The 14,456-nt window shown below is 45.2% G+C and overlaps 1 protein-coding gene across 1 annotated transcript in view; it reads left to right on the top strand.

Annotated features, from left to right (window-relative positions):
- The window catches only part of LOC126378815 (unextended protein-like), a 50,814-nt gene that overhangs the window by 23,473 nt on the left and 12,885 nt on the right, over positions 1–14,456 (top strand). Inside the window, exons 6-12 of the mRNA XM_050027232.1 lie at positions 1,262–1,433; positions 7,637–7,828; positions 9,324–9,470; positions 10,191–10,331; positions 11,367–11,506; positions 12,058–12,184; positions 13,784–13,913. Coding sequence (XP_049883189.1) covers positions 1,262–1,433; positions 7,637–7,828; positions 9,324–9,470; positions 10,191–10,331; positions 11,367–11,506; positions 12,058–12,184; positions 13,784–13,913 — 1,049 coding nt within the window. The remainder of the gene's footprint in view (positions 1–1,261; positions 1,434–7,636; positions 7,829–9,323; positions 9,471–10,190; positions 10,332–11,366; positions 11,507–12,057; positions 12,185–13,783; positions 13,914–14,456) is intronic.

Genomic DNA, 14,456 nt, shown 5'->3' with positions numbered 1-14,456 from the left:
TTTAAGGAACGTCTAGGGCCCTGTGCCGAGGTATTTCCTGCAACTTCTTTTTCCCGGCTATACAGGTTGTGAGAAGCTGCAGTAGTTTTAGGCGGATGTGACGTTCGTTATGTAAAAAATGACTATTCAAAGTGTAACTATGTTACCTACTGAATAAATATATTTTTGAATTTTGAATTTGAATATGGCGTGCACGGCGCGCTCCCTTGTCTCTTCCAACCTCTTTCTACTATTCTTTGATGTATACCATGTACGGTCACGGGCACTCATAAATATACACTTTGAAACCATGTCACATTAACTTTTTTGACAAATTGAACCGTAAGTCTCATTAAATGTCAAATATGATAGTGCGACAGGGTTCTAAAGTGGGCACATGATATCGCTCATGACTCATATATGACCCATATCCTTTGCGAATTGACTAAACACCTTTCTATATCTTGCTTGATTACAAAGACAGCCCTTGTGGTCTGGTGGCTGAGCGTAATCAGGAACAGTGTCGCTGTGTGACTATAGTATTGATCTAAATGTGGCGGACCCAACTAGTTAAACAGCTAGTTCCGCCCACACGCAACAGATGGCGCCACCATTCAATAATGCAGGCGTGAAACGCGCTATCGAAGTTTACACAGCGCGACGTATATATACAACTCCCGACATGACACCGTTGGATCGTCGATCCTTAATTCACGCTACCAACTTGTGACTAACGGGGTACTGTGCTCTGTTCGGTATCCCGAAACCATCCTTTGGAGGTAGTACAACCTCGTCGCTAAAATATATGGTACTATTATCGATAGCGATATGCAACACTAGTTTCGTGTCGACTTATAAAATGATCCGTTCGATCGAAACTTTGCTAATTACCTAGCTAATTACCAGCCTCACCAACCCTGGTGTCAGGGTTAGTATTGTGCCGCCAAAAGCCGCTGACATGGCTCATGTAACGACTACTTACTTACATCAGTAAGTAGTAAGTGGGACCAACGGCTTAACGGTGTATCTTATTTTCGGACAATCGGTGATCAGCCTGTAATGTCCTAACCAAACTAGGGATCACAGAGTAATGTTTGTAGTATGTCCCCGCCGGGATTCGAACCCGGGACCTCGGGATCGGGAGCCCAACGCTCAACCACTGGACCACGGAGTTCGTTCGTCGCGACTTGGCAAGGTTCTGTAACACTCGCGGTGCTGCATCAGCGTTGCTGTATTGGGCTTCAACTATGACCTTGACTCTAAAGTCGTATCTATTCAACAGGTAACGACAGACGTTAATGACCTTGACAAGGACGAGGTGAACATCATATCGGGAGCCTTAGAACTTCGCAAGAAAACGGTGTCTGACGTCATGACCAAATTGGAAGATGTCTTCATGTTGCCCATCAGCTCCGTGCTGGATTTCGAGACTATGAGCGAGATCGTCAAGTCAGGTAAATCACACATCGCCATATTACACTTTGACACATGTCACTTTGTCACACTTTGACACACGTTAACACAACAGACTTTGTCACACTTTACCACTATTACAAGTCATAGCAGGGCGGGCGGTTATGAACTGTTTGAGTAGTCCCTGTATTAAGACGAGGTGAGCATCATATCGGGAGCTTTAGAACTTGACCAGAAGGCGGTGTCTGACGTCATGACCAAATTGGAAGATGTCTTCATGTTGCCCATCAGCTCCGTGCTGGATTTCGAGACTATGAGCGAGATCGTCAAGTCAGGTAAATCACACGTCGCCATATTACACTTTGACACATGTTATCACAACGGACTTTGTCACACTTTACCACTATTACAAGTCAGAGCAGGGCAGAGATACCCCTGACTAACCACAACTCTACTAACATAGAAATAATACAATAATCCAGATCCAGAGGTCCCGGGTTCGAATCCCGGTGGGGACATACCACAAAAATCACTTTGTGATCCCTAGTTTGGTTAGGACATTACAGGCTGATCATATGATTGTCCGAAAGTAAAATGATCCGTGCTTCAAGCCGTTGGTCCCGGTTACTGCTTACTGATGTAAGTAAGTAGTCGTTACATGAGCCATGTCAGGGGCCTTTGGCGGGTTAATAGTAACCCTGACACCAGGGTTGATGAGGTTCTCCACATCACAACTCACGATAGAAGAAAATGAGTTGGTGCAAGTCCGGTACCAGGTATCGAACCGGCGCCCCCCGTTGGAGAAGCAATCCAGTGATACACAGGATCAGAGTCATCATCCTCATCAGCCCGTTAACGTCCCCACTGCTGGGGCACGGGCCTTCCCTATGGATGGATAGGGAGATCGGACCTTAAACCATCACGCGGGCCCAGTGCGGATTGATGGTTATTAACGACTGCTAATGCAGCCGGGACCAACGGCTTAACGTGCCTTCCGAAGCACGGAGGAGCTCGAGATGAACTTTTTTTTTGTGGTCACCTATCGTATCCGGCCTTTGCGAAAGTTGCTTAACTTCAACAATCGCAGGCCAAGCGCGTTTACCGCTGCGCCACCGAGCTCCTCAACTCATCAATTCATCATCATCACTAAATTATGTCGGTGTAGCATTCTCCATTCTTGTCTATCAAAGACCAATTCCTTCACCTCCTTAAGACACGACGTGTGACGTATGACCGGCCTTTGCGAAAGTTGCTTAACATCAACAATAGCGGACCGAGCGCGTTTACAGCTGCGCCACCGAGCTCCTCAACTCATCAATTCATCATCATCACTAAATTATGTCGGTGTAGCATTCTCCATTCTTGTCTATCAAAGACCAATTCCTTCACCTCCTTATAAGACACGGCTTGTGACGTATGACCGGCCTTTGCGAAAGTTGCTTAACTTCAACAATAGCAGACCGAGCGCGTTTACCGCTGCGCCACCGAGCTCCTCAACTCATCAATTCATCATCATCACTAAATTATGAGCCACGCTCTTGTCGGTGTAGCATTCTCCATTCTTGTCTATCAAAGACCAATTCCTTCACCTCCTTATAAGACACGACCTGTGACGTATGACCGGCCTTTGCGAAAGTTGCTTAACTTCAACAATCGCAGACCGAGCGCGTTTACCGCTGCGCCACCGAGCTACAGGATCAGAGTGTCGTAAATAAACTAAACCAGTTTCATAAACATTGGAACTATTCCAATAACCAGTATTATGGTGACGTCCAAATATAAACTTGCCGCGTTTGTATGCTGGAGTGGCGCAGTTATTGCCAGTTATCAATACGTAACAACATGGCATCACGTCTGTGTGCCCAAAGTGGTCGGCAGAGATATATACAGAGTGCTAATGACACCGTAACGAATACTTCAAGGGACGATTCAGACCATGATTCTGAGATATCAAGTGGAATTTTCCTTCGCAAAAGTATATAGTGGAAAATATACATATATAAATAGCCTATATACGTCCCACTGCTGGGCACAGGCCTCCCCTCAATCAACCGGAGGGGGTATGGACCATACTCCACCACGCTGCTCCAATGCGGGTTGGTGGAGGTGTTTTTACGGCTAATAGCCGGGACCCACGGCTTAACGTGCCCTCCGAAGCACGGAATCAACTTATTTTTTCAGACAATCGGGTGATTCAAGCCTGTAAAGTCCTTACGAAACATAGGACAGTCTCACAAAGTGATTCCGACAATGTCCCCGTCGGGAATCGCCGACCTCCAGATCGTGAGCCTAACGCTCTAACCACTAGACCACGGAGGCTGTGTGTAGTGAAAAATAATTGAAAGAAATTACTTTTTTGCGCAGAAATTTCCACTTGATATTAACTCAGGATCATGTGCGGAATCATCCCCATCAGTATTCGGTACATTTAGACGTGTGTTCCATAAATTTTATGCTTGTCGATTACCCGTCTCCTTCCTTTTCGGCAGATAAGAAAATGACAGATATAACTTTTGGTTGTTAAAGTAATCAATTATCAGTTAGCACTTTAAATCTCTCGCTCTTCCTATATCCATTCCCATACATCCATTCATTCGTCCCAACGACCCATTTCGCTCTCTTCCGAAGCGGTCGTCAAGTGTGTGTACGGACATCATAACATATTGTGTTAAAAAATCATAAAAACTACCCAAGTGACCATCTCCAGCTTCTAAACTTCACCGTGAACAAGTAATAAGGGGCGCCCCTCAGGAACAGCATTCCAGCCAAGACAAGTTCAGAGCCTCATCACACGTGAGTCCGTTTCCCTTTTCCATCTTTTAAAGTGCTCACAACCCGACAAGGCAACCCTTTTGGATTTACAGTCGTGAGCTATCGAAATCATTAACAATGGTGTTTACAGGAATTAGCACCACTGTGTAGCTATACCTGCTTATATCTAAAATTACTGATTTCTATTCTAATCTATGTATACCTCGCGCTAATGATCCGACCACACCTGAGTAATTTTTGTATAGCACAACACCTTGACCTTCAAAGTTCTCGGTGGCTGTCCATTAGACATAATGGGGTAAGACATTTAGCGAAATTGGCCATGCTACGATTTTTTTATGTCTTCTTCTTCTAGTGCCTGTCCATTACTGGACGTTGGCCGTCAGCTTTGAGAACTCTTCTCTGTCAGAAGCAAGACGAAACAGCTGTTCTACAGTTGTAACGCCGGTCCATTCGCGGATGTTCCGCAGCCATGACTTCTTCCTCCTCCCTCGACGTCTTTTCCCTTCAATTTTGCCCATCATAATTAATTGAAGCAGCTGGTATCTTTCATTCCTAAGAATATGCCCCAAATACGCTACTTTCCGTTTTTTGACAGTTTGCATCAATTTCCGGGACATACCGACCAGGATTTTTTATGTATTTGTTTTATAATTTGTTTTGAAAATATAGTCCATTTTAAGGAACCAATTTCGATATTTTTGTGTTTTATCAATCCTATCTATTTTTTAGAAACACTTAAAATTTCACCCTTGGTGACGTCATTAAAGCAAGAATTAAAAAATGCCTTTGCCTACAAAAAAAATGCGTCAATATCAATACTGGCAGTTCAATACTGAACTGTCAGTGAGTGTCAGTCCAATTCAGTCCATCTCGCCAAACTCAGATGAAACTTGTTGAAACGTTACTTTATGTGTACCTAATTACATATTTATTTTTTCAAAATGGGAGGAAGAGAATGCTTTGTTCCATCATGCACGAATAACAGCAGTGATAATCCGAATTTGTTATTCGTTTAAATATAACCTCATCAACAACTTGTGTCAACTATCAATACCACTTGTCATAAATGAACTTTTTGTAAGCAGGCAAAGGCATATTTTTATACATCTTGCTACAAAGGTCAAATAAAGGTCAATCGTTTTAATAAAATATCTTCAAAAATACTGAAAAATAAAGAAAAGTAAATATAGGGAGTTGTTTCAAATTCATTTATCTCGAAATGGTTTTCATCTTTCTGTACTTTTACAAAAACCGAGCATGGCCAATTGTCCCTAATATTGCGTCGAACTATTTTTTTAATATCAAAGGAGTTTGCTCATTACATTCTGCCTCTTAGGCTGCTTTTCCACCAGAGCTGTGCTAAGTAAATGTCTCGTTTTAACGACAGGGACATTCTCACCTTGGGTACATTCCTGGAAACGGCTTCTTCTTATCGTGTGGGTTGTGAGGTGAAATACCACCCTCATCAATCCCGGTGTCAGGGTCATTATTGAGCCGCCACAGGCCCCCAGGCGCCGCCCGGGGGGACGACGTGGTTATGTGGGACTCCCCGGGTGTCGCCACCCGGTATACCCACTAAAACCCAACGGTGTTCCTCCTTGCCGCCGTGTGGCGGGGATACGGGAACGCAATTGCACACAACCGCGTCCCCGCCGGCGGATGCCCTTTAGGGCCCAGCGCCCATGGGAGCGCGTCAAGCGCCTCCCCCTCCACCGAGGGCTGCCCGGAACACTTGGGGAGCCCTACAGCACGAGACCTATGTTGTGGACGGCGGTCCCCCGACCGGCGGTCCCGGCGCTCGGTCGATCGCGACCAAGTGCGCCCGCCGCCGGCTTCCTGGTCGCCTGCGGCGAATCGGGAGCGAGTCGACAGTCTTCCCGTTCCCTCTCCGCCGCTTCCTTCGACTCATGTAACGACTACACACTTACATCAGTAAATAGTAACATACATTGTTTTTTCATCGTTATTTGTTTTGTTTTGTCATTGTCATCACAACATTGTTATTTGAATTATTTTACCTTTTTTTTGTATTCTATGTGTTCTCGCAAATAAATTGATTTGATTTTAGTAACCGGGACCAACGGCTTAACGTGCCTTCCTAAGCACGGATCATCTTACTTTCAGACAATCAGGTGATCAGCCTGTAATGTCCTAAACCAAACTAGGGATCACAAAGTGATTTTTGTGATATGTCCCCACCGGGATTCGAATCCAGGACCTTCGGATCGTAAGCCCAATGCTCAAACACTTGACCACGGAGTTCGTTGAGACTCTTAAGAGTTTTAATAACAGGGACATTCTCACCTTGGGTACGGTCACGAGCATTAATATGTATACACTTTGGTACCATGTCACATTAACTTTTTTGACAAATTGAACTGTAAGTTTCACTAAATGTCAAATATGTTAGTGCGACAGAGTCCTAAAGTGGGTACATTATATTGCTCATCACTGTACTTTAAATGATATATTTTCTTATCGTCGTACCTTATAGTAAAAGCCACGTAAGCAAAAGTAAGCAAACGCCTTTTTGAAAAGTCATATTCAGATGTGGTTTCTGTTAACAAAACCTCACAATAGACGAGGTAATTAAATTTCAAACCAGGTAAAAAAGAGCGATCTCAATTTTTACCCGAATTGAAACAATAACCTCCACTTACCCGCAGTGGAGCAGCGTGGTGGAGCTCCATACCCCCTCCGGTTGATTGAGGGGAGGCCTGTGCCCAGCAGTGGGACGTATACAGGGTGTTAGTGACATCGTAATAAATACTGGGACACCCGCCGGCTTGAGCCGGTCCGAACACTCGGACCCGAGCTCGCCGGCTCACACCTCGGACAAGACAAGACATGTGCCGCCTGGCTGGAAGTCGCTCACCGGGCCTCCCTCAACAGGGTCTCACCCAGTGGGCTGACTCGCCGGCGGCACCACCGGACTCGACAGGGCTTACGGAGGGGCGAACCTCGCCCGCCGTAGCCCGCCCGTATTTGCGGGCGGCGAGAGCCGCCACACTAGAGAGGCACTGCCTCGGAAGTGTCCCCCCGAGACGACAACCTGACCGTAATAAATACTGACGGGGATGATTCAGACCACGAATCTGAGGCCCCGATTCCTGCAGACATCTCTTAATTTTACTTTAAGTTATACCTGTCATTTTCTTATCCGCCGAAAAGGAAAGGGACGGATGATTGACAGCTCTTAATTTTAGGAAGAATGAGTAAATAAATGAATAACCCGGGCGAATTTTTAGACGGTTGTTTTAGATTTGTGTTTAAAATTGACGTGTGTTCCATAAATTTTATGCTTGTCGATTACCCGTCCCTTTCCTTTTCGGCGGATAAGAAAGTGACAGATATAACTTAAAATAAAATTAGATGGTGTTTACAGGAATTAGCACCTGAGTTGATATCAAGTGGAAGTTCCTGGGAACGGCTGTGACGTAGCTTTTTACATTAAAACCTCGTTGCGCAGGCTACTCCCGCATCCCGGTGTACGAGGGCCACCGCGGCAACATCATCACGGTGCTGTTCATCAAGGACCTCGCGTTCGTCGACCCCGACGACAACACCCCGCTGCGCACGCTCTGCCAGTACTACCAGAACCCGTGCAACTTCGTCTTTGAGGACGTCACGCTTGACGTCATGTTTCGCCAGTTCAAAGATGGTAAGTGCAGTCCAAATATAAACTTGCCGCGTTTGTAAGCTGGAGTGGCGCAGCTATTGCCAGTTATCAATACATAACAACATGGCATCACGCCATTATCCCCAAAGTGGTAGGCAGAGGTGAATACAGAGTGCTAGTAACACCGTAACGAATACTTCGAGGGACGATTCAGACCATGATTCTGAGATATCAAGTGGAATTTTCCTTCGCAAAAGTATATAGTGGAAAATAAACATACATAAACAGCCTATATACGTCCCACTGCCGGGCACAGGCCTCCCCTCAATCAACCGGAGGGGGTATGGACCATACTCCACCACGCTGCTCCAATGCGGGTTGGTGGAGGTGTTTTTTTTTGGGGGGGGGGGGGGAATGGGCGTTGGAGAGGGGGAGATCTGAAACGCGGTATCGAAGTTTTCTGATGGTGCAGCTATAAAGTAGGACTGTTGTTTTGACGTAGTGAGAGCCATCCGTTTCTCCAGGGCTTTGCGCCGCTTCACGCGCGCCCCCCGGATAGACGTGGACGAGCCGTACCTAGAGAGCTCGTCCAGTGAGGTCCCTACCTCAATGCCACAGACAGGCCACCGCAGCAACTAAGCCGCAGAATGGCCACCCAGCACCATGACGGTGCACAAAGCCACGCCAACAAGGCACCCCAACCCCGGCTGGTAGTAACCAGCCGCGCCAGCAACCTCTGCAGGAGCTCCAAGAACCCGGAAGATACCCCGTGCCCACTAGAGGGCGCGTGAGATGACTTACGATTGATTACGTAGTGAGAGGATCTGCGCGTCGTCCCTTCTGAAGCATGTAAATAACTAGCTTTTGCCCGCGACTTCGTCCGCGTGGAAGGATTTTCCCGCCAATTCCCGTTCCCGTGGGAATTTCCGGAATTCCTTTCTTAGTGCACCTCTACGGGACTTAATCTACATCCCTTCTAAATTTCAAGTGCCCACGTTTAGCCGTTTAGGCTGTGCGTTGATATGTCAGTCAGTCAGTTTCTCCTTTTATATATTTAGAGATTGGTTAGCCCAATCACCACCTCTACCAACCGAGCAGTGGAGCAGCGTGGTGGAGTATGCTCAAGATCTCCTTGGTTGATTAAGGGGAGGCCTATGCCCAGCAGTTGAGCAGCAGTTAAGCAAAACACGAAATTACTACGGAATTTGTATGACAAAGCAACCTGTGACGTCATAGAAAAACGTGATAATATGTCGCACTTATTATTAAACTTTTCTTTATTATATATTTAATAGAAAAAAGAAAACATTTTTGTTACCTTTAGATCTGTCTTTAGTAGGTAATAAGAATTTCATAATTTATCTTTGACCTCCGCGCTGAATCGTAACTAATGCAGCACAGCAATGAACACTTTCCCACCGGGTGCCATTCGGAGCGGTCTTTTTGACTAGATCTAAGCACCAAAGGACCTTTGGGTTAAGGTCGACATATATTTTCTTTGACCTAGAAAATACCCAATTGTGCTAATTTTCCGCAGGCCACAAAGGGCACATGGCGTTTGTCCACCGCATCAACAACGAGGGTGAAGGCGACCCATTCTACGAGACCATAGGGCTGGTGACCCTTGAGGACGTCATCGAAGAGATGATCCAGGCGGAGATTGTCGACGAGACTGATGTCTTTAGTGAGTTATCTTGCTTTATCACACGTTCCACTATCATAGTTTACCACAATCTCGTTTTAACACTCGTCGTCATAATCACTCTGCCGCAACGACATTTGTGAATCTTTACCATATGTTCCACTATCACATTTTATCACAATCACGCTTTATCACTCGCTTCCATAGTCACACTGCCACAACTATTTTTGACTATCACACGTTCCACTATCATACTTTACCACAATTACGCTTTATCACTCGCCACCATAGTCACGCTTCCACAACTACTTTTGTCACTCTCTATCACACGTTCCACTATCATAGTTTATCACAATCACGCTTTATCACACGTCTAGTTACAACGCGGATTGCCATCACAATCACGCTTCCACAACTACTTTTGTCACTCTTTATCATACGTTCCACTGTCATAGTTTACCACAATCACCCTTTATCACACGTCATCATAGTCCCAACTACTTTTGTCACTCTTTATCACACGTTCCACTGTCATAGTTTACCACAATCACCCTTTATCACACGTCACTATAGTCACAACTACTTTTGTCACTCTTTATCACATGTTCCACTATCACACTTTATCAAAATCACCCTTTATCATACGTCACCATAGTCACACTACCACAACCACATTTTGTCACTCTTTATCAATCACGCTTTCACAGTCACACCCTTCTAAGTTTTTATCTTCATTATCTAAAATTTATTTTATTTCAACAGTGGACAACCGCACTAAGCGGCGCCGCAACCGGCCCGCGAACAAGCTGCAAGACTTCACAGCTTTCGCCGAGAGACACGAGAACCAACGCATACACATATCGCCGCAACTTACGCTCGCCACCTTCCAGTTCCTTAGCACCAGTGAGTGTCCGGCCTCTGTGGTCCAGTGGTTGAGCGTTGGACTCACGATCCAGAGGCCCCGGGTTCGAATCCCGGTCACAAAAATCACTTTGTGATCCCTAGTTTGGTTAGAACATTACAGGCTGATCACCTGATTGTCCGAAAGTAAGATGATCCGTGCTTCGGAAGGCACGTTAAGCCGTTGGTACCGGTTACTATTTACTGATGTGAGTAATCGTTACATGAGCCATGTCAGGGGCCGTTGGCGGGTCAATTGTAACAATGACACCAGGGTTGATGAGGTTGGTATTCTACCTCACAACCCACACGATAAGAAGAAGAAGTGAGTATTCAGACTCTGAACAGTCATGAGCAATATAATGTATCCACTTTAGGACTAACATATTTGACATTTAGTGAGACTTACAGTTCAATTTGTCAAAAAAGTTATTGTGACATGGTACCAAAGTGTATACATATTAATGCTCGTGACCGTACAGACAAGCAAGGACAATCGATCCAGATGGGGTATCACGGACCTTAGCGAGCATAGAATAAGGAATAATACTACGTATACAACGGCAAATCTCCGCCCTACTCCAGCGGCTGAGCTAGGTTTACTCCGCGTGCGTGCGTGCTTGCGTGCGTGCGTGTGTGTGTGTGTGTGTGTATACATAACATAAACAGCCTATATACGTCCCACTGCTGGGCACAGGCCTCCCCTCAATCAACCGGAGGGGCTAATAGCCGGGACCAACGGCTCAACGTGCCCTCCAAAGCACGGAATCATCTTACTTTTTCGGACACTCAGGTGATTCACGCCGGAAAAGTCCTTACCAAACAAAGGACAGTCCCCATCGGGAATCGAACCCGGACCGCCCGATCGTGAGCCTCTACGCTCTAATCACTAGACCACGGAAGCTGTGTGTGTAATCGTTAGCCTAACGCTCTAACCACTAGACCACGAAAGCTGTGTGTGTATGTGTGCGTGATAAAATCGGATTAATTAATTCCGGCGTTTTATTGAAGATATAACAAATACCAATCTGTTCCCAGGTGTTGATGCTTTCCGGCCAGACACTGTGTCGGAGACGGTGCTCCGTCGGCTGCTTAAGCAGGACGTCATCCAGTACATCAAGCTGAAGGGGAAGACCAAGAAGGACCCCAGCACATTCGTCTACCATCAGGGCAAGCCGGTGAGAAACACACGCGCGCACACACACACACACACACACGCACGCACGCACACAGACACAGACACACACACACACACACACAATAGGCTAGATTCCAACTAGTCAAATCAGTTACTTTTTACTAAACGTCAAAATACAAAATGAATATGGAATTCGTATGAAAAAGCACACTGACGTCATAGAAAAACGTGACAGAATGTCGCACTTATTATTACACTTTTCATTATTAAAATTCATAAATAAGTCAAATGGAAAAATGTTTTTTGACACATTTAGGTCTGTCTTTATTTAGTGATCAGAATTTTATAATTTATCGTTGATCTAGGAAACTCCTATATTACTTACCCTCTCTCTCTCTCCCACACACACACACACATACATACACACACGCACACCCACACACACACACACACACACACACACATGCACACGCCCACTCATGATGCCATCTAACACGACGAGTTCGCTCCATCTTAGGCCTCGTCAATGCCTGGGCAAGTCTGGGACCAAGAGCGAACCCATCAAAAGTAAAAAAAAATATTACTGCCCAGGTGGACTACTTCGTGCTGATCCTGGAGGGCCGCGTGGAGGTGACGGTGGGCAGGGAGAACTTGGTGTTCGAGGCCGGGCCCTTCACGTACTTCGGCGTGCAGGCTCTCACGCAGAACGTGGGCGTTGGTGAGTCAACGGCCCCGATTCCTGCAGACACCGCCTAATTTTATTTTAAGTTATATCCGTCATTTTCATATCCGTCGAAAAGGAAAGGGACGGATGATTCACAGCTCTTAATTTTAGGAAGAATGAGTAAATGAATGAATAACCCGGGCGAATCAAAAGGTACGTCGCTGGTATGCAATCCGTTTGACGTGCTGTCTACTTAACTATGTCGGGTTATTGACGGGTGTAAAATTTTTAGACGGTTGGTTTAGATTTGTGCCTGTCGATTACCCGTCCCTTTCCTTTTCGGCGGATAAGAAAATGACAGATATAACTTAAAATAAAATTAGATGGTATTTACAGGAATTAGCACCAACATCTATATAGCAGGCGTGACGCCACGTTATCTTTGTACAGTCATGAGCAATATAATGTACCCACTCTAGGACTCTGTCGCACTAACATATTTGACATTTAGTTGGGACTTACAGTTCAATTTGTCAAAAAAGTTAATGTGACATGGTACCAAAGTGTACACATATTAATGCTCGTGGCCGTACCCATCTGCCTCAAACACCACTTGATATCAACTCAGAATCATGGTCTGAATCATAACAGGATTTTTTATTTTTTTTATTAAAAACTAGCCTTAATATAGTATAACATAAAAAGAAAACAAAAATAAGCATTACAAAATAAACTGTAGCATAGGTATAAATTGAGGAAGAGGTAAGTAGAAATATTATTTTACGAAGTCATCAGTAGTGGAAAAGTCCAGGGTGAGTAACGAGGCTGTTAACACGGCCTTTTCTACCGGAATAGAGCAGTCTATAATACAGCATATTACGTCAATATTATGTCGGAAAGCAATGGATGGCGTGAAAGAGAGGAGGCCTATACCAGCTGTGGGTGGACACATGCTGAGTAGATAGAATTAATATTACTACCTTACATCACTCTGCAGCGCAAATACCTCGTGTTTTCTCTCTCTCTATTTAAGAGCTGCGCTCTTGTCGGTGGAGTAACCGCCATTCCTCTCTTCTTCCCGCCAAAACCTTCACCTCCCGATACGACACGACCTGCACCTTCTCTTTTATTTGTTTCATAAATGTTATCCTAGATCTACCCCTTCCTCTCTTTCCTTCAATTTTTCCTTCTATAATGTTTGTCATAAATGAATCGTGTCGTATCAGGTGGCCAAACATATTTCCTCTCCGGTTCTCTATAGTCTTCCATATGGTTCTCTTTTCTTCAACTCTTTCCCTGACGTTTCCCGACCTCGAGTTTTCATCATCATCAGCCCGTTAACGTCCCCACTGCTGGGGCACGGGCCTTCCCTATGGATGGATAGGGAGATCGGGCCTTAAACCATCATGCGGGCCCAGTGCGGATTGATGTTTATTAACGACTGCTAATGCAGCTGGGACCAACGGCTTAACGTGCCTTCTGAAGCACGGAGGAGCTCGAGATGAAAACTTTTTTTTTTTGTGGTCACCCATCCTATGACCGGCCTTTGCCGAAGTTGCTTAACTTCAACAATCGCAGACCGAACGCATTAACCGCTGCGCCACCGAGCTCCTCGTGTTTTATTTGATAATAATTATTTTATTTCTATTCCAGCGGAATCCCCAACGCCTTCGGCGATGGGCTCCCTCCAAAACATCAATATGGACTCCATGTTACGTCACACGTTCGTCCCGGATTACTCCGTGCGAGCCATCACCGAGCTACACTACCTTACTGTCAAACGGTCTGTATATATTATATACCAAGGCGGAGACCGCAAATGTTCCGGGTGCAGCCCTCCGAGAACGAACATGGGGGACTGTGCTCCTATCACTAGGGCCTTGCGCTATATTAATGATATAGCGGAACGTAACTACGAGGTTGACTTATTTACTTGTTCGGTGGCGAAATTCACAAAACGGTCTCTAAATTATTTCAGTGGGTACTAGACGCTATTCATACTATTCGATTCATACTTTGTTTTATAAAATATTTAATCGCATTTATGTATCGATGTCGCATTGGGTATACTTAAGTTTCATATGTTTTTTATTATAATGTTTATATTTAAAGTTTCACGGCGCATAGGCGCTTCTGCACTGTAAAGTCGCGAAATGTAATTGGGTATACCTGTAAAGATATTGTTTAAGAATTGTGAAAATAAATAAAAATAATAGGGACAGCCACTGACGTCATAACACCAACGTGGACTCCATGTTACGTCACACGTTCGTGCCGGACTACTCCGTGCGAGCCATCCCCGAGCAACACTACCTTACTGTCAAAC

Source organism: Pectinophora gossypiella, chromosome 27 (assembly GCF_024362695.1).
Source record: "Pectinophora gossypiella chromosome 27, ilPecGoss1.1, whole genome shotgun sequence".
In the NCBI taxonomy this organism is placed as follows: Eukaryota; Metazoa; Arthropoda; class Insecta; order Lepidoptera; family Gelechiidae; genus Pectinophora; species Pectinophora gossypiella.
This window is presented reverse-complemented; position numbering and strand designations above follow the sequence as displayed.